The 21,662-nt window shown below is 39.2% G+C and overlaps 1 protein-coding gene across 1 annotated transcript; it reads right to left on the reverse strand.

The window, feature by feature from the left end:
- Nucleotides 1–2,361: 2,361 nt before the first annotated feature.
- Nucleotides 2,362–11,615, reverse strand: LOC131953849 (uncharacterized). Its single transcript, XM_059317250.1, has 6 exons — nucleotides 11,379–11,615; nucleotides 8,726–8,874; nucleotides 7,258–7,370; nucleotides 4,080–4,283; nucleotides 3,229–3,320; nucleotides 2,362–2,437 (listed from the first exon to the last, which is right to left on the reverse strand). Exons 1-6 carry the CDS (start codon nucleotides 11,555–11,557, stop codon nucleotides 2,395–2,397), a joined length of 780 nt encoding a protein of 259 aa, XP_059173233.1. The 5' UTR covers nucleotides 11,558–11,615; the 3' UTR covers nucleotides 2,362–2,394.
- Nucleotides 11,616–21,662: the final 10,047 nt, after the last annotated feature.

The raw sequence follows: 21,662 nt of genomic DNA on the forward strand, positions 1-21,662 counted from the left end.
TTAGGCTAATGATGATTGCTAGGATTGTTGCTACACCTTTTCATCTTTCTTTCTACTTTCAGGGAGCGGAGCCCCTTAAATACGTTAGCAACGTTTGATCATTGAACAAACATAAATCAACAGCCAATAAACGAAAGATAACAACAGATTTGTGTGTAATACTTTATTTTACAATATTTTCTGTAACAAGATTCATGGGCCGAAAATTGCGAGTAAAATTTCAACCCTTTCTAACGGACCGATTTATTTCAAAGTTGACAAGTAGGTTAAAACCCGGTGTCATTTCAACGGGACATTGAAATTATTAAATGTGTAATAAACTTTAAAGAAATAGTTAGAAATAAAATATTGCTACTTAGAATGTAAAACTTATAGCTCTATGTCATACACTTCGTTGCGTAAATTTAGTGCGCAAGTGTTTTTTTTTGTGATTAAATTCTATTAAAATTTAAAAACATAATTTAATAGAGCGGGAGTGATCCCCCCTAAACTTTCTCGAATATTTTTATACAACACTTTGGGGAATGGCAACTCGGGATATAGACATGATTTGTAATCAATTTTTACTTTATCGTTTACGAATTATAGAGGAAGTAGTGTACTCGTGCAAAAAAATCGAAATCGAAATTTTCACAAAGCTTGACGTTTTACACCTAAGTCGGAAAAACCCAGTTTTGCAATTTTGTCCGTATGTCTGTGTGTGTGTGTGTGTGTATGTGTGTGTGTGTGTGTATGTCTGTGAACACGATAACCTGAGTAACGTTACAGCTAGGGTTGAAATTTGATATATAAATGTATTATCAAATTTGTTGTTCTGTATCAACATTTCAGCGGTTTCCGGTAACCGGAAGTGGAACCTATTCTACTTTTAATTTTTCAGATAGATAAACGAAATTTCACAAATAAGTAAAAGATCTAATTTTCTGTCTTCTACCAAAGTTTTAGTAATTTCCGTTGACCAGAAGTAGTACTTTACGCTATTTTGGATTTCTCAAGAAACGCATATGAATTTATAAAGTACTAGTGTTCCGCACTATTATACACATATTGTTTGCCGTGCACTTTAATAAAAATCATGTCTGTATCACGATTTGATATCCCCGTCGTATTATATAAGAATATTCGAGAAAGTTTAGGGGAAAGCTTTAGCTGAAAAGTTGACTAAGAACTACAAATTTGATATAATACTCATTTTTGAAATTTCATCAGTCTAGCTGTAACGGTACTCAAGTTATCGTGTTCACTGACACACATACACACACAGACGTACGGACAAGATTGCAAAAAAAAATTTCCAACTCAAGGAGGTGTAAAACATCAATATTTATAAAAAATCTAGAATTTTTTTTTTTTTGCACGATTACATTACTATCTCTATACTTCGTATACGAGAGAGTAAAAAGGTAGTGAAAAGGTTTATAGCAATAAAATCTTATTAGCGACCGTAGCTTTTCTTAGAGTTTTTAAAAAATGCATTATCATATATTCAAAGAAAATTATTTTATTTCATTTCTTTTAGTACATATATAAACGCATTTTTATTATAAACTTTAAAAAAATTAAATTTAAAGTAAATAAATATGTGTCGGGGAAAAAAAGGAAATTTTTACGTGCTCCAGGGGTGGGTGGTGTTCTCATGGGGTGGGTGGTGTTCTCATGGGGTGGGTGGTGTTCTCATGGGGTGGGTGGTGTTCCCATGGGGTGGGTGGTGTTCCCATGGGGTGGGTGGTGTTCCCATGGGGTGGGTGGTGTTCCCAGGGGGTGGGTGGTGTTCCCATGGGGTGGGTGGTGTTCCCCGGGAGAGACGCCTAAAAAAACCGACTGGGACGTGGATCTGTACATGTTGTAAGTGCCGAGTATCCGCATCGAAAAAAGTAAAATGTAAAAAAAAATAATTGCATGATATATAATTATATGCAAGAGAAAAACGTAGAGTCAAACAAAAATGGTCGCAGTATCCACTTACTGAGTTGTATGTACATATGAGGCCAACATCCAGAGTAGCACTCACATACAACCAACCATTCAGCAACACATAAATATATACATTTTTTGATCAGGTTGAAACACACAAACAAACATACAACATATACTTTTAAAAAACGTTAGCATCAAACATTTTACCATCCATTTCATAACAAAAAACAAAATCGTTAACAATACATACATTATTGTGGATAAATTATCCGGAAGTTAAGATTTATAAAATCATAAAATTTTACTTTAATGAAAATACTGTCACTTTCTAAACACTGAATCCCTTTCTTCAGTTCCTCCATGTTCTATAGACCACAACTTGAGAACCACTGGTTCAAGACGCTGTGGGTCAGTCTGATCCACCGCTGGAGTCTCTCAGAGGTTCTCTTCTCTTCTGATACCGGTTGTCTCGAGCGGTCAAACGGTGTCATAGTTTCGTCTGTTGTTCTTTAGCTGAACTCTGAGACAATAGGGGATACACTTTTAAATTATTTCGATAGTGGAGGCTTAAATTATTGAATATTTGAGAATTAAAGGTCCACATGTAGGGCTAGAAATAATAGGAAATCAAGGCACGACCAAGGGTATTATCAAGATTATGTTGGTGGGGTGGGGTGGCGTGGGGTGGCTTGGGGTGGGGTGTTTCAGATTTCTTGGTGGCCTGGTGACATTGACAGTTTTGTAAGCTGTAAAAACGACAACACCGCGTCTTCACCAATAGTTGAAGCTTAACTTGAGAGATGTGGGTGGTGGGGGAGGGGGGGGGGCTGTCCATTGGGAAGGATTACCCCACCCCCCGACCCCTCGAAAATAGGCGCGTCCCACGACGACAAGAAAAAGCGTGTGCCACAGTCAAAACAGAATTGGTTGGCTCATAAAAGATAGGGGGGCCCAAAACTGGGAACATACAGAAGGCCCACAGGAAAATTGTGGTAAGACCTAAAAGAAGAAGCGACAGCGTATGTCCCAGAACTACACATGGTATACCTCTAATACAATAGAGGGTATACGCCCAGTATAATACCAGATATACCAAGCGCCAGACAGGGTATATCGCAACAGCTCAAAAAAAGTGTAGCTTCCCTGTACAAGACAGGGTATACCTCAACGCAAGACAGGGTATACGCCTAGAACAAGACAATATACCTAGCGCAAGACAAGGTAAGACCAATATACAAGACAGATATGCCGATATTGCTACCAATTAGGAGACTTAACCAAAGACCGAATTCTTTAAACAATAAGCTCTACCTCGTTGCCTCGTTATGGATGTAATACGTGGCGGAAGTGACGTCACACTTCAACTTGACCCTGATGTCAGCGCAGGTCAACTTCCTGTACACCTGTGTTCAATAGATTAGACACAAAACCAAGGTTGAAAGAAATATCTCGTACACTGCTTCGATTAAAGGGAAACAACCTACTGATAAGATAAAAATAAACTGAACAGGCTTGTCCCCCTTTAGGCTGACATTTATAAACAGCGACCGACTTCCGATTTGACTCTGGCTCGTGACTTGCCCTATCAGAGCTCTCCTTTACTTAATTTGATCGTAGTGCCCTGTCCTCGTTAATTATAATTGCACGACATCTAGCCAGGGGAGGTAATGCTGTTTTAAAAAAAGTTTTTTTAACCCTATGTTATCCTGATGGGTTTTCTTACAGTAGTTAATGATGGCTAAAACATCAAATTTGTTATTTCAAGAATCCATTTAAATAACATTTCAAATTCAAGGAGACCTTGTAACTGGGAACAATTAACTAATCTTTTAACAGGGAACATACAACTGACGATGTAACATGGGAACACAATTGATCTTGTAACTGGGAACAATCTTTTAACAAGGAACACAGCACTAATGTTTTAACAGAGAACATACAACTCAAATGACCTTGTAACAAGGAACACAGCACTAATTTTGTAATAGGGAACACACAACAAACCTTTTAACAAGGAACACAGATGATCTTGTAAAAGGGAACACACAAATGACCATGTAACTATGAACACACACCTAACCTTATAACAGAGAACACAAAACTGACCTTCTAACAGGGAACACTAACTAACCTGACCTTCTAACAGGGAACACACAACTAACCTTGTAACAGGGAACAAAGAGCACCCAACAGATACACAGGAAGAGGATCCACTTGGGGCTGCAGTCGAGGCTGTGGTTGTAGAGGGTGTGGTTGGTCACGCACAGTCTCGTCCGGCGAGACTTAAGCGAGTGGATGTCGTCACAGCTCGTGATGGCGTCCCTGACCTCCATGTACCAGTCCAGGAGCAGCTCGCTGATGTCCAGCTAGGATTAGGATTAGGATTAACTCAATGATGTCCAGCTAGGATTAGGGTTAGGATTAGCTCGCTGATGTCCAGCTAGGATTAGGATTAGCTCAATGATGTCCAGCTAGGATTAGGATTAGCTCAATTATGTCCAGCTAGGATTAGGATTAGCTCAATTATGTCCAGCTAGGATTAGGATTAGGATTAGCTCGCTGATGTTCAGCTAGGATTAGGATTAGGATTAGCTCAATGATGTCCAGCTAGGATTAGGATTAGCTCGCTGATGTCCAGCTAGGATTAGAATTAGGATTAGCTCGCTGATGTCAAGCTAGGATTAGGATTAGGATTAGAGATATGAGTTAAGTTAATGAGTCGAAGACAGCTTACTAGGATTAGGATTAGGATTAGTTCGCAGATGTCCAGCTAGGATTAGGATTAGAGACATGAGTTAACTTAACAGGACATATTAGTCTATAGGTAACAGCAGTTAACTATACTCTGCTAATTGGATTTATTTTTCAATAAAAAAAACAACAACAATCGACATCTAAGTTTATGTTTTAACTATTTTAATTACATCGCTGTATGTTAGAAATAGAAGCCTAACTGACCAAACCCTACTTCTAATAATGTCCTGACCTTAATCGAAACAACGACTTACAAGAAAAACAGCTTTAAAATAGCCCTTCGTTAAAATCCATAACTATTGCCTTGTCGGCGCTTACAAAAGCCTCAAGTAATCTTACAGAGATCACAAAACGCCACTTGCTCAGCGGTGGAGGAACAGACGTACAGGATACTGCGTTTCCATTACTCTGTATTGATGAAAGACAGGTCGAAAAAGGATTTCGTGGGGAGTAGGGTGGGGGAGGGTGTGGGGGAGGGTGTCGATCAAGTGGTTTGAATGCTGTTGTTTTTCTTTGCTGATCCTTAAATGGGGTAAAGTCTAGCTATTGTTACCCATGTAGCGTTTAATTCATGATGCGAAAATCCTGTGCGAAATGTGGGCCTCTAAGAACGGCGAGCAACCTTTCTTATTCCTTGGCCGCGGCCATCTTGGAATAACAGCCGAGTGCTGACCAATCAGCGGAGCGGAAACCTGATTTCGTCGGCCCCATCAAGACTCGTTAGAGAGCGACGCTGCCATTGGTCGGAGTTCATTGCGTGATAAGTAAAGCCCGGATGTCTGTCCAGCAGTGGTGAAAGCTGGCTCTATATAAAGCTGATGTGGCTCTATATAAAGCTGATGTGGCTCCAAATAAAGCTGATGTGGCTGTATATAAAGCTGATGTGGCTCCATATAAAGCTGATGTGGCTCTATATAAAGCTGATGTGGCTGTATATAAAGCTGATGTGTCTCCATATAAAGCTGTTGTGGCTCTATATAAAGCTGATGTGGCTCTATATAAAGCTGATGTGGCTCCATATAAAGCTGATGTGACTCCATATAAAGCTGATGTGGCTCCATAAAAAGCTGATGTGGCTCTATATAAAGGTGATGTGGCTCCATATAAAGCTGATGTGGCTAAATATAAAGATGATGTGGCTCCATTTAAAGATGATGTGGCTCTATATAAAGGTGATGTGGCTCCATATAAAGCTGATGTGGCTCTATATAAAGCTGATGTGGCTCCATATAAAGCTGATGTGGCTCCATATTAAGCTGATGTGGCTCTATATAAAGCTGATGTGGCTCTATATAAAGCTGATGTGGCTCTATATAAAGCTGATGTGGCTCCATATAAAGCTGATGTAGCTCTATAATAAAGCTGATGTGGCTCTATATAAAGCTGATGTGGCTCCATATAAAGCTGATGTGGCTCTATATAAAGCTGTTGTGACTCTATATAAAACTGATGTGGCTCTATATAAAGCTGATGTGGCTCTATATAAAGATGATGTGGCTCCATATAAAACTGATGTGGCTCGATATAAAGCTGTTGTAGCTCTATTTAAAGCTGATGTGGTTGTATATAAAGATGATGTGGCTCCATATAAAGCTGATGTGGCTCTATATAAAGCTTATGTGGCTCTATATAAAGCTGATGTGGCTCTATATAAAGCTGATGTAGCTCTATAATAAAGCTGATGTGGCTCTATATAAAACTGATGTGGCTCCATATAAAGCTGTTGTGGCTCTATATAAAGATTATGTGGCTCCATATAAAGATGATGTGGCTCCATATAAAGCTGATGTGGCTCCATATAAAGCTGATGTGGCTCAATATAAAGCTGATGGGGCTCCATTTAAAGCTGATGTGGCTCCATATAAAGCTGATGTGGCTCCATATAAAGCTGATGTGGCTCTACATAAAGCTGATGTGGCTCTATATAAAGCTGATGTGGCTCTATATAAAGCTTATGTGGCTCTATATAAAGCTGTTGTAGCTCTATATAAAGCTGATGTGGTTGTATATAAAGATGATGTGGCTCCATATAAAGCTGATGTGGCTCGATATAAAGCTGATGTGGCTCTATATAAAGCTGATGTGGCTCTATATAAAACTGATGTGACTGTCTAAAATGGATGTGGCCCCTACCTAAATATTGTTGTGGCCCCGTTTAAAGCTTATGTGGCCCTATATAGAATTGAGGTGGCTCCGTCTAAAATCTTAGGCTAAAATTGATGAAGCACCATTTTAAATTGTTGTGGCCCCCACCTGCATATTGATAAGGTTCTGTATACTCACTCAATACCAAACTAAAAAAAAACAGCTCAGTCGTTTTTACAGTATTTTCAACTTCTGTCTTACACCAATTTATGATTGTATGTCGGTTTGACCCAAATGTTAATAAAAATGACGAAAGTAGTTCATTAAAGCCCCATAAAGCTGCGGATCATATCAGAATATTCATTTTACTCCAGGAGTTTTTTTTGGTAATGTGATGACATGTACATGTCATGTAAGCATTTTGCATGTCTTCATGTCATTTGAATAACAGGTAAAGTAGAGTCTAGCTGTTGTTTGTTTGTGTGTATGCGTGTAGCTCACCTCAAAACAGAAATGCTGGTTCCGGTTGAGGTACCTCATAGAAACCTGGAAACCGGAAGCGATCTGCTGCCGGATGGACGGATGTTGACCGTTGACCAGGACGGCGAAATCATCTGGGAGTGGAGAGCAGGGGATGGTTAGAGTTAGGATTATGTGGGTTATTGATATCAGGGGATGGTTACAGGAAAGTTCTATTGGTTTAAGTTTATTGAAATCGATGCTAAACCTCAACCACCCTCAATTCCTCCCCCAACTAATCTCACCCTCCACAATGCTGCAACTACCCCACCTCCCAACCCAATCTTCACCTCCTCCACCCTAACCCCATCTCGCCCTCACAATACTGTCCCCACCCCTTCTCACCCTCCACAATACCGACCTTTCCCCATCACACCCCCACCCCCTCTCACCCTTCACAATGCTAACCCCCACCCCCACCCCCTCTCACCCTTCACAATGCTGACCCCCACCCCAACCCATCTCACCCTCCACAATGCTGAACCCCACCCCATCTCACCCTCCACTATGCTGACCCCCAACCCCTTCTCACCCTCCATAATGCTGACCCTCCCCCACCCTCCCACCACCCAATCTCATCCTCCATAATGCTGAACCCCACCCCACCCCAATTCACCCACCTCAATGCTGACCCCCACCCCATCTCACCCACCTCAATACTGACCCTCCCCCACCCCCACCCCACCCCATCTCACCCTCCACAATACTGAACCACCCCCACCCCTTCCCCTCACCCTCCACAATGTCGACCCTCCCCCCACCCCCAACGTCACCACCACCCCACCCCACCCCATCTCAACCTCCACAATACTGACCCTCCCCCACCCCCACCCCCACCCCACCCCATCCCACCCTCCATAATGTCGACCCTCACTCACCCCCACCCCACCCCCTCTCACCCTCCACAATGCCGACCCTCCCCCCACCCCCACCCCCAAGGTCACCACTACCCTCACCCCACCCCACCCCCTCTCACCCTCCACAATGCCGACCCTCCCCCCACCTCACCCCAAGGTCACCCCTACCTTCACCCCACACCACCCCCTCTCCCCCTCCCCAACCTCTCTCACCCTCCACAATGCCGACCCTCCCCCACCCCCAAGGTCACCACTACCCTCACCCCACCCCACCCCCTCTCACCCTCCACAATTCTGACCCCCACCCCCTCTCACCCTCCACAATTCTGACCCCCACCCCTCTCACCCTCCACAATTCTGACCCCAACCCCCTCTCACCCTCCACAATGCTGACCCTCTCCCCCTCCCCCACCCACCCCACCCTCCACAATACTGACCCCCACCCCCTCTCACCCTCCACAATGCTGACCCCAACCCCCTCTCACCCTCCACAATGCTGACCCTCTCCCCCACCCCCACCCCCTCTCACCCTCCACAATGCAGACCCCCACCGCCTCTCACCCTCCACAATGCTGACCCCCACCCCCTCTCACCCTCCACAATGCTGACCCTCTCCACGCTGTACTTGCTGGAAATCTCCGTGTGGTAGATGGTGATGCGCATCAGCAACATCCGCCTCAAGAACATCTCATGCACTAGTGCCAGCTGATCCTGTGTGCTGGTCGTCAGGACCACGTTGTCCCTGGGGGGGGGGGGGGGGGGGAGGGTTAGATGGGTGAGGGGTTAGAATAAATTGTGTGGGCAAAACATATAGAACATATTCTGTGGGAGGGAGGAGTCGACGAGATGTGGGGAAGAAATTGTGTGGGGCAAGAGTTTCTTATTATGTGGGAGAAAAGTACGAGTTGTGTGGAATATATTGTGTGGGCAAAAAGTTTATATTGTGTGGGCCAAAAGTTTTATATTGTGTGGGACAAGAGTTTTATATTGTGTGGGCCAAAGGTTTTATATTGTGTGGGCCAAAAGTTTTATATTGTGTGGGCCAAAAGTTTTATATTGTGTGGGAAAAAGTTTTATATTGTGTGGGCCAAGAGTTTTATATTGTGTGGGCCAAAAGTTTTATATTATGTGGGCCAAGAGTTTTATATTGTGTGGGCCAAAGGTTTTATATTGTGTGGGCCAAGAGTTTTATATTGTGTGGGCCAAAAGTTTTATATTGTGTGGGCCAAAAGTTTTATATTGTGTGGGCCAAAAGTTTTATATTGTGTGGGCCAAAAGTTTTATATTGTGTGGGCCAAAAGTTTTATATTGTGTGGGGCAAGAGTTTTATATTGTGTGGGAAAAAGTTTTATATTGTGTGGGAAAAAGTTTTATATTGTGTGGGCCAAGAGTTTTATATTGTGTGGGAAAAAGTTTTATATTGTGTGGGCCAAAAGTTTTATATTGTGTGGGGCAAGAGTTTTATATTGTGTGGGCCAAGAGTTTTATATTGTGTGGGCCAAAAGTTTTATATTGTGTGGGCCAAGAGTTTTATATTGTGTGGGCCAAAAGTTTTATATTGTGTGGGCCAAGAGTTTTATATTGTGTGGGCCAAAAGTTTTATATTGTGTGGGCCAAGAGTTTTATATTGTGTGGGCCAAAAGTTTTATATTGTGTGGGCCAAAAGTTTTATATTGTGTGGCTAAGAGTTTTATATTGTGTGGGCCAAGAGTTTTATATTGTGTGGGAAAAAGTTTTATATTGTGTGGGCCAAAAGTTTTATATTGTGTGAGCCAAGAGTTTTATATTGTGTGGGCCAAGAGTTTTATATTATGTGGGCCAAGAGTTTTATATTGTGTGGGCCAAAGGTTTTATATTGTGTGGGCCAAGAGTTTTATATTGTGTGGGCCAAAAGTTTTATATTGTGTGAGCCAAGAGTTTTATATTGTGTGGGCCAAGAGTTTTATATTATGTGGGCCAAGAGTTTTATATTGTGTGGGCCAAAGGTTTTATATTGTGTGGGCCAAGAGTTTTATATTGTGTGGGAAAAAGTTTTATATTGTGTGGGCCAAAAGTTTTATATTGTGTGGGCCAAGAGTTTTATATTGTGTGGGCCAAAAGTTTTATATTGTGTGGGCCAAAAGTTTTATATTGTGTGGCTAAGAGTTTTATATTGTGTGGGCCAAGAGTTTTATATTGTGTGGGAAAAAGTTTTATATTGTGTGGGCCAAAAGTTTTATATTGTGTGGGCCAAAAGTTTTATATTGTGTGGGCCAAGAGTTTTATATTGTGTGGGCCAAAAGTTTTATATTGTGTGGGCCAAAAGTTTTATATTGTGTGGGCCAAGAGTTTTATATTGTGTGGGCCAAAAGTTTTATATTGTGTGGGCCAAAAGTTTTATATTGTGTGGCTAAGAGTTTTATATTGTGTGGGCCAAAAGTTTTATATTGTGTGGGCCAAAAGTTTTATATTGTGTGGGCCAAGAGTTTTATATTGTGTGGGCCAAGAGTTTTATATTGTGTGGGCCAAAAGTTTTATATTGTGTGGGCCAAAAGTTTTATATTGCGTTAACAGGTGTACAAGATGTGGGTAATAAATTATGTGCGCCAAGTGTCACATACTGTGTACTCAAACAGACACTCGCAAGTACTCACATACACGCGAGCACGCTAGCATACTCTCAAACAAAACAAACATTGAACATTTGAGAGCATTTTGGTCAGTTTTCCCCTCCCCTAAACTACGCCTAGAAGAAAGTAATGCAGTTTTTCTCCCTTTAAATTTCTTAACTATTAGAAAATAATTTATTCATTAAAAAAACATAAGTTTTAACAACTAATTTTTTTTTAAATTTACAGCAAAAAAAAAATTGCCTGCTATTTTCAAAACAAAGGACTTATTTCCAGGATCTTTTTCGTCGTTGAGTATAACAGAGCGTACTTTCTCATCACTAAAAGACTTTCTTTCAATTACAAAACAGTTTTATTTTCAATTTTACGCAAGTACATCAACATCAGCATCGATTACATAATTTTCAAACATCAAATTAATAATGTCCTGTTTGTGGTGACAGCTAATTCAAAACACATAATCTAAATGGCATATCAAAATTTAAAAATATATTTTAAAATACTTAAAACTTATGAAATTTATATTTCTTAAGGGTTTAATCAAAATAGAATATATCCGATTTATATACAAAATGGTAACAAAACTGTTTAAAAAGTAACGTATAAATTAAAAATGATTTAAAATATCCAAACTTACTTGTAAACATCAACAATGACGTCATCAATTGCCGTTGATTGGGTGAGATTGATCACGTGGCGCTTATCATAGATTAGCTCCCCTGATTTACTGTTACTAAATATAGTATGTAGCCGTGATGGGTGCGCGATGAACTCCGCCCATCCAAGCACACGGAGCGCTTGATTGCTCATCTCCATATCTTGGGCTATTTTTAGACCATCGTTATTCTCCTCGTCAATACAATACACACGCCATCCATGGTCATCAGATCGGTGTTTTTATCTAGAATATTCCGATAGATGGTATTTCATTGAACAAGACATTTTTATTGTCATAAAAGTAAATGTATAAGTTGAAAAAAAAATTAGATCTGCAGTAAATTTGTAGGCTATAATATATCAAAATGTGCGGCCCGCAAACGAAAAAAAAAAACAATATCCTGTACGTAGCTAGGTCCGTAATTAAATGTTTTCCGCTTATGATTAAAAAAAAAATATTGTGAGGTGAATTTTGGTTTCAAGCACTTGTCAGCATGGTGCTCTTTAATTAAATAAAGGAATGTGGCTCTTTAATGAAATGTGGCTCTTTAACAGAGAGGGGCTCTTTATTATAATGTGGCTCTTTATTATAATGTGGCTCTTTATTATAATGTGGCTCTTTATTATAATGTGGCTCTTTATTATAATGTGGCTCTTTATTATAATGTGGCTCTTTATTATAATGTGGCTCTTTATTATAATGTGGCTCTTTATTATAATGTGGCTCTTTATTATAATGTGGCTCTTTATTTTAATGTGGCTCTTTATTATAATGTGGCTCTTTATTATAATGTGGCTCTTTATTATAATGTGGCTCTTTATTATAATGTGGCTCTTTATTATAATGTGGCTCATTATTATTATAATGTGGCTCATTATTATTATAATGTGGCTCTTTATTATAATGTGGCTCTTTATTATAATGTGGCTCTTTATTATAATGTGGCTCTTGATCAGAATGGGATCTTCAAAAAAGAAATGTTTTTTTTTTAATGAATTCGGCTCTTTAATGAAATGTGGCTCTTTAATGAAATGTGGCTCTTTAATGAAATGTGGCTCGTTAATGAAATGTGGCTCGTTAATGAAATGTGGCTCGTTAATGAAATGTGGCTCGTTAATGAAATGTGGCTCGTTAATGAAATGTGGCTCTTTAATGAAATGTGTCTCTTTAATGAAATGTGGCTCTTTAATGAAATGTGGCTCTTTAATGAAATGTGGCTCTTTAATGAAATGTGGCTCTTTAATGAAATGTGGCTCTTTAATGAAATGTGGCTCTTTAATGAAATGTGGCTCTTTAATGAAATGTGGCTCTTTAATGAAATGTGGCTCTTTAACAGAATGTGTATCTGAAAAAAAAGGATGTGGCTTTTTAAAGGAATTCGAAGGGGGGGGGGGAGAGGGAAGGAGAGCTGTGGTAATACATCTAGTTGCTCAACAAGGGGTAATGTTTGACTATTTTCTGTTTATCGTGGAAGGGAAATGATTTAAAGTGAAGGAGGGGTTAATTAACATAATTGTCCTACACTGGGATCAAAGAAAAAAACTTTACAATATAAAATAAAATAAAACATAAAATAACAGTGTTAATTAACATCCTTTCTACTAATTAAGTTACAACAAATCGAATACAATGTAAATAAAACGCACTTGGAATGATTTTTAAGAAACTATTTTCATGTCAAGAAAATAGCCCATGTTTTGGTATCACAATAAATCTTAACCTAAGCTTAACGTAGTGATCTTAATCTTATGACCCGTGGTGGGGGTGTGTATGGGTGTGTGGTTAGCCCAAGTGTGGCGGTGTGGCAGGCCACATGTAAACACAGCCAACAGCTGGTGTAAAGGGGGATAAACAAGAGATTAGACGATAATTAAACCTAAGAGTTATGGTTCCTTGTATTACTTTTTTTTTTTCTTCTTACCAATCTGCCAGGAAAAATACGGTTGAATACAAGACATTGCTTTTTAAGCAGTTGGGGGCTAAGGTCCATGGGGAATGTTAGGGTTAGAGTTAGGACTGGGTTAGAGTTAAAAGTCAGTGCAAGTTTTCAGCCGCTGGGTAAGGTTGAGGTAAGGATTGAGAGTTAGGGTTAGGGGTCATTCATAAATGACGTCAAGATTTTTTTTGACGATTATTACCTCCCCCCTTCCCTCCCCTCCGTTACTCATCGTCACAAAAAGTCAGATATCTCCTTTAATGACATCACACCTCAGCCTACAACCCCTTTCAAAACTGCATTTTTTTAAAACATCAATTTCTTTCTAAAATTTTGACTGAATATATTTCTATTACAGTTTACGAAAATAATTTTGTTTTTAAAACGCAAAATAACAGCTAATACTAAATTTCTAACATTAATTTTGGTTAATGCACTATCTAAACCCCCCCCCCCCTTACCCCCCACCACATTACACATCGTCACAAAGTTACGAGAACACCCCTCCACCCTAGGATTGACGTAATTTATGGACGACTCTTAGTGATTTGGTTAAGGTCAATGTATACGGTTAGGATAGATTTAATGATAGGGTTAATGATAAGGTTATCGATAAGGTTAACGATAAGGCTAATGCTAGGACTAAAGACAAAGACTAATGCTCCGGGTTCCACTAATGAGAGATGTCAACAGTTCCAGCTTCATTAATTACAAGGTCTAATTTCTTCTTCACTCACATGTAAGAAGCGAAAGGGGACATAATTAAAGGGAAACAACTGAGATCGATGTTTGGAAATGTGGAGTTTAAAAAACAAACAAACCAGGCACCACGCCAGCTCCTACATGAGATTCCTGGTTCACTAGTTTGTTTGAGACTCCATAAGTGTTTTGTGACCCTCTCAAGGTGGACTCAAATATTTTGGATTAACCCTTTCAAACCCACACATCTAAAATATCAAGCTTTCAAGTCTAAACGCCTTAAATATCATCCAACACCCCTGAACTAAACATCACCCCCAACTCTGAACTAAATATCACACCCGCCCTTGAAGTAAATATCACCCCGACCCATTAACTAAATATCACCCGCACCCCTTGAAGTAAATATAACCCCCCACCCCTGCAGTAAATATCACCCCCCACCCCTGCAGTAAATATCACCCCCCACCCCTGCAGTAAATATCACCCCCCACCCCTGCAGTAAATATCACCCCCACCCCTGCAGTAAATATCACCCCCACCCCTGCAGTAAATATCACCCCCACCCCTGCAGTAAATATCACCCCCACCCCTGCAGTAAATATCACCCCCACCCCTGCAGTAAATATCACCCCCACCCCTGCAGTAAATATCACCCCCACCCCTGCAGTATATATAACCCCCACCCCTGCAGTAAATATCACCCCCACCCCTGCAGTAAATATCACCCCCACCCCTGCAGTAAATATCACCCCCCACCCCTGCAGTAAATATCACCCCCCCACCCCTGCAGTAAATATCACCCCCACCCCTGCAGTAAATATCACCCCCACCCCTGCAGTAAATATCACCCCCACCCCTGCAGTAAATATCACCCCCACCCCTGCAGTAAATATCACCCCCACCCTGAACTACATACCCAAGCAACTTAGCCTTGAGATATCACGTGACTAGCGTACACAAGACGGACAGTTCTAGACTGTGGGTCGTTGGTCTGTGTAAATGGGTTTCTTTGATTAGGTCAATTTTTCAAAGGAAAACTTCGGGGGAACTACTTCCATGGTAACATTTGTTGAACATCAAACCGCTAAAACTAGTTTTGGTCGAATTTTTAGATAATATAACATTGTCAAGTACTGTAAAATGTACATATCCAACCCTTCATAGGAACCTTATACTCCAACCCAACATGACAACCTCATACTCCAACCCAAACATGACAACCTTATACTCCAACCCAAACATGACAACCTTATACTCCAACCCCAAATAACAACCTTATACTCCAACCCAATATAACAAACTTATACTCCAACCCAATATCACAACCTTATACTCCAACCCAATATAACAACCTTATACTCCAACCCAATATAACAACCTTATACTCCAACCCAAACATGACAACCTTATATTCAAACCCAACATAACAACCTTATACTCCAACCCAAACATGACAACCTTATATTCAAACCCAAACATGACAACCTTATACTCCAACCCAAACATGACAACCTTATATTCAAACCCAAAATGACAACCTTATACTCCAACCCAATATAACAACCTTATACTCCAACCAAACATGACAAACTTATACTCCAAACCAATATAACAACCTTATACTCCAACCCAAACATGACAACCTTATACTCCAACCCAATATAACAACCTTATACTCCAACCCAAACATGACAACCTTATACTCCAACCCAATATAACAACCTTATACTCCAACCCAATATAACAACCTTATACTCCAACCCAAACATGACAACCTTATACTCCAACCCAATATAACAACCTTATACTCCAACCCAATATAACAACCTTATACTCCAACCAAACATGACAACCTTATACTCCAACCCAATATAACAACCTTATACTCCAACCCAATATAACAACCTTATACTCCAACCAAACATGACAACCTTATACTCCAACCCAATATAACAACCTTATACTCCAACCCAATATAACAACCTTATACTCCAACCCAATATAACAAACTTATACTCCAACCAAACATGACAACCTTATACTCCAACCCAATATAATAACCTTATACTCCAACCCAATATAACAACCTTATACTCCAACCCAATATAACAACCTTATACTCCAACCCAATATAACAACCTTATACTTCAACCAAACATGACAACCTTATACTCCAACCCAATATAATAACCTTATACTCCAACCCAATATAACAACCTTATACTCCAACCCAATATAACAACCTTATACTCCAACCCAAACATGACAACCTTATACTCCAACCCAATATAACAACCTTATACTCCAACCCAATATAACAACCTTATACTCCAACCCAATATAACAACCATATACTCCAACCCAAACATGACAACCTTATACTCCAACCCAATATAACAACCTTATACTCCAACCCAACATCACAACCTTATACTCCAACCCAATATAACAACCTTATACTCCAACCCAATATAACAACCTTATACTCCAACCAAACATGACAACCTTATACTCCAACCCAATATAATAACCTTATACTCCAACCCAATATAACAACCTTATACTCCAACCCAATATAACAACCTTATACTCCAACCCAAACATGACAACCTTATACTCCAACCCAATATAACAACCTTATACTCCAACCCAATATAACAACCTTATACTCCAACCCAATATAACAACCTTATACTCCAACCCAAACATGACAACCTTATACTCCAACCCAATATAACAACCTTATACTCCAACCCAACATCACAACCTTATACTCCAACCCAATATAACAACCTTATACTCCAACCCAATATAACAACCTTATACTCCAACCCAAACATGACAACCTTATAACACAACCCAACATGACAACCTTATACTCCAACCCAAACATGACAACCTTATATTCAAACTTTAACAGAACTAATTTACCTGACTACCGATTTATGACGATCCATACCCTACCAACCAGTCAACCCCCAACCCACCATCCCTACCACCTCCTCAACACATCAACCTTACCAAACCTCTAGCATTAGTATCCCCCCTCCCAAGCCAATCCACCCTCCAAATTTACCAACCCTTCAACATCAGCAACCCTCCAACCTTACCAACCCTTCAACATTAGCAACCCTCCATGCCTACCAACCTTACCAACCCCACAGCGTCCCCTCCACCGTCCCCACTCTAACAAACCCGACCCGCTTGTATCTCCCCAACCCTCACTGGTATCTCCCCACCCCACCCTCACCCTCGCCACACCCTCCCTTTGATAGACCCAGACGTAACGATGTAAAACATCAAACTCAAATGGTCCCCCCCCCCTACCTCCACCACTGACCGCCCGGGGGTGAGACAGACTGTGTTTGATTCCCTCTTGTAATTTACTCCCTGTGACGTCACCCGCACCCACCCCCACCCACCTACCCATCAATCTAAACCTAGCTGTTTTCAAATGAAATTTAAACTAAAAAAAAAAAACCAAGACGCTGAACTTTGAAGAGTGCTGACCTAATTATTGACCAGTGATCGGGGACATCAGTTCTTGTGTTTAGAAAATTGAAACCAAGACTGAAATAATTTCTTGAGACTTTTACAGTACTTTTCCTTATGAGTTACTTGAGATGTTGGAGCATTACAATTTACTCGACGCTTGAAAATGTAACCTTCAAAGTGAAAAGTGCAGGCAATCTATGAAATGATGGACACTTTTAGGCAAAGTGCGAAATATCTCCAGTAATAATTTTTGTTACGTAATTTGCCAAGCCATTGTATCGAAAGAAAAACGCTAATCTTGAAAAAGTGTGAAATATCCATATTTTATAGATACTTAACGAAATGTGTAACAAATGAACGAAAGTTACAAGTAGGCCTATATAATGCTTGCAATTATGCTAAAAAACAATTATAATAACTATAAAGTAAAAAGTTTCCCTTTCAAACCTGACGGTCTATGCGGCAAGTGAAGTAGAGTTCACTTGTTTCTGTGACCTCGGCATATGAAGAGATAGTGTGGTCAGCACTATGCCCAGCCGCCTTTACTTTCCTTAACGTGAGTTAGGTACCCATCAGAGTTGGGTGGACTCAGGGACGGTCTACTGACTTGAACCCGAATTCGAACTCGAGACTTACGGGTTAGCAGTCCAGCTCTCTACCGCTAGACCACTCCCAGTAATAAAAGTATAATGAAAATAATTATTTCAAATTCACCGTAACCGTAAGTTAATGTAGGGTTAAAGGTTAGGGCTACTACACGGTTAGAGTTTGGGTTAGGATTTAGATAAAAGATCTGCTTGAAAGCGGGTCATTGTTTTCCTTTCAAGCACTTTCAGCTTTGTTAACTTGGTGTCCTTACACTTTAAATTCTTGTAAGCATAACAGAGGCTAATACGTCACTCGATATTTGTAGTACTCTTGTGTAATACGTCACTCAATGTTGGTAGTACTCTTGTGTAATACGTCACTAAATGTTGGTAGTACTCTTGTGTAATACGTCACTCAATGTTAATAGTACTCTTGTGTAATACGTCACTCAATGTTGGTAGTACTCTTGTGTAATACGTCACTCAATATTTGTAGTACTCTTGTGTAATACGTCACTCAATGTTGGTAGTACTCTTGTGTAATACGTCACTCAATGTTGGTAGTACTCTTGTGTAATACGTCACTCAATGTTGGTAGTACTCTTGTGTAATACGTCACTAAATGTTGGTAGTACTCTTTGTTAATGCGTCACTCGGTGTTGGTAGTAACCTTGTTTTATTAAGGCGTAACTCTGCATGTCTCAAATTACGAGATATTCTCGAAATTGTAAGCGTATTCAACACTTTCCTGTATCCCTGGTTGGCGTTCTGTAGAAGGCCTTGGCAGAAATAAACGAAATAAGATTTATTTCTTACTTTGTCGGCCCGTTTCGGGCATTCAATAGAGTTACCAGGCAATCTTTAGATTGACGGATCTTGCACATTTCCAGTAACAAAGACATTGATTTTGTCTCGGCCTGTTAATCAAACTTTTGTCTTATTTATCGCGAATCGCACCTTTTTGGATAGTAATTTTTTTTGTATCCGTTACATATGGGTAATTATATATATATATATATATATATATATATATATATATATATATATATATATATATATATATATATATATATATATATATACATATATATATATATATACATACATATATATATATACATATATATATATATATATATATATATATATATATATATATATATATATATATATATATATATATATATATATATATATATATATATATATATATATTATAAAAAATACACAATTTGAATTATTTTGCAGTCATTTACTTGTAAATTAAATTAGAGATTATAAAGACATATGATATACACAAAGTTATATAAATATACACGAGTTTAGACAGATATACAAAGACAAAGAATAAATACAAGATAGATCTAGATATACGAATTTGTTGAAGCTAAAACATAAAACATAAAACAGAGGGTTGTGCTAGCTTGAGCTTGCAACAGTGATAAAAAAGGACACCGCACAACAGAACTGATGCATGAACATCAATAACAGAAGATTGATTTTTAGAAGAAGAAAAAATGCTTTAGAGGCAGGAAAAAAAATCTAAAATAATTTACAAAAGAAAAAAAAGGAAACAAAAAAGAAAACAAACCAGAACACAAAAGAAAAAAGGAACCATAACCCCCTAATGCAACAGGTAATTGTGTTCCCTGTGGGGTCATCATTACAGTGTTAAGGTATGCCCAGATTCATCTTGTAATCAGCCATTAACATGCAAACGATCCATCTTATTTTATAACCGTTTACGTGCTTCCCATACCGCTGGCTTTTTAATCCTAACGTAAAATTAAAGGGTTTAATTTCAATGCGTCGTCTCTGCTTTTTTATTCGTGGTCATGTTTCAATCAATGCCTGATTTATCTAAAAAAAAAAACATTGATGTTATCCATTCACTTTAATCAGTAGATCTAAGTTAATGGTTATTGCTAAAACTATACTGGTCAGTTGCTACGGATAAACATTCTTGGAAGCAGGGGCGTAGCGAGGGGGGGGGGGGCGGGGGTGCGGACCGCACCGGGTGACACCATTTAGGGGGTGACACCAAGGCAAAATCGAAAACTTGAGGGGGGGGGGTGCAAATCGAAAGTTTGAGGGGGGGGGGGGGGGTGGGTGGGTGCAAATCGAAAACTTGAAGTTTGTCCCCGGGAAGGGTCGGTACGCCTCTGGGGGGTGACACCATTAAGTGCCGCACCGGGTGACACCCGACCTCGCTACGTCACTGCTTGGAAGGCAGGTGTAAAAGCTGTTATATGTCAGTCTGTCCTATCCAAACTCATCTAATAGTTGAAGCTATTTCTACATCGCGTGCACCCTTTGTAATCTCATCTAAGAATTTATGCTAATGCAGCAGTAAATTTCTCATCTAATCCCATGTAAGAACTGATGCTATTTAAGCACTGTGTGTGTCCTATCCAAAGTCATCTAATAGTTGAAGCTACTTCAACATCGCCTTCACCCTTTGTAACTTCATCTAAGAATCTATGCTACTTTAGCATTAAATCAAACCACATCTAAGAACTGATGCTATTTAAGCATTGTATGTGTTCTATCCAACCACACCTCAGAAGTTAGTCACCAGAAGCAGTAGCGTCGCTAGGTCGGGTGTCACCAGGTGCGGCACCTCATGGTGTCACCCCCCCTTTTTTTCCCTGTAAATTTTGCAGTTAGTGCCACCCCCCTCTCGGGGTGTAGCATTGTTTTCTCTACAGTTTGTATGTTTACGTCATGGTGTCGTCCCCCACCCCCCTTGTCGCGATCGTCATTATGTACTTAAAATAATATTTTAACTCTTATTAAACATTCATTGAAACGGCGAATAAAAATTATTCTATATATCTTGCAATTTGTTTTGTCTTGTTGTCGCCCCCCCCCCCTAAATGGTGTCATTCGGTGCGGCCCGCACACCCCACCCTCCGCCTCGCGACGCCTCTGATCAGGAGTGAATTTGCTGGTCATTTAACATGACAATCACTTCAGTTCTTTGGTAAACTAATTTAATTAATATTATTATTAGTTAATATTATGTCTCATTGCCTTAACATTAGATCATCATGAAGTGTGTTTGACTCCCTTGGGATTATTTTTAGCCACTTATCAATGCATGACATTTACTATCTTCAACATCGGGTACCAAATTTTTTTTTTTTAACACCGGATACCAAATTAGCAATAATTATATATATATATATATATATATATATATATATATATATATATATATATATATATATCCACCTGCGGGGATGTACATGTTAAGCTCACATGAAGAACTCATCAATATTGTTTTAATTACGAATAAAATAAATTATAGTAAATAATATATTCGTACATTAAAAACTCATCAATATTATATTTTAATTAGAAAGAAAAATAAAATATATTAAATAATATACTCTTGCATTTTAAAACTCATAAATATTATATTTTAATTAGAAATAAAAACAAAATATAGTAAATTATGTATTCGTATCTTTTAAAACTCATAAAAAAATTAAGTAAAATTTATCTTTTTACTTTTTTAAAAAAGAAATTCAACGCAGTTGT

This window comes from Physella acuta, unplaced genomic scaffold, assembly GCF_028476545.2.
Source record: "Physella acuta isolate Inbredline_101_S28 unplaced genomic scaffold, ASM2847654v3 ptg000958l, whole genome shotgun sequence".
Taxonomy (NCBI): domain Eukaryota; kingdom Metazoa; phylum Mollusca; class Gastropoda; family Physidae; genus Physella; species Physella acuta.

Bases quoted from the DNA above. Each gene is read 5' to 3' on its own strand.
- LOC131953849 (XM_059317250.1), bottom strand. From the start codon at position 11,557: ATGGAGATGAGCAATCAAGCGCTCCGTGTGCTTGGATGGGCGGAGTTC. The intron at 8,875-11,378 runs GTAAGTTTGGAT...CCCCCCCCCCAG, and splicing joins GTCATTGTTGATGTTTACAA to GGACAACGTGGTCCTGACGA. The intron at 3,321-4,079 runs GTTAGTTGTGTG...TATTGAACACAG, and splicing joins TCTTTGTTCCCTGTTACAAG to GTGTACAGGAAGTTGACCTG.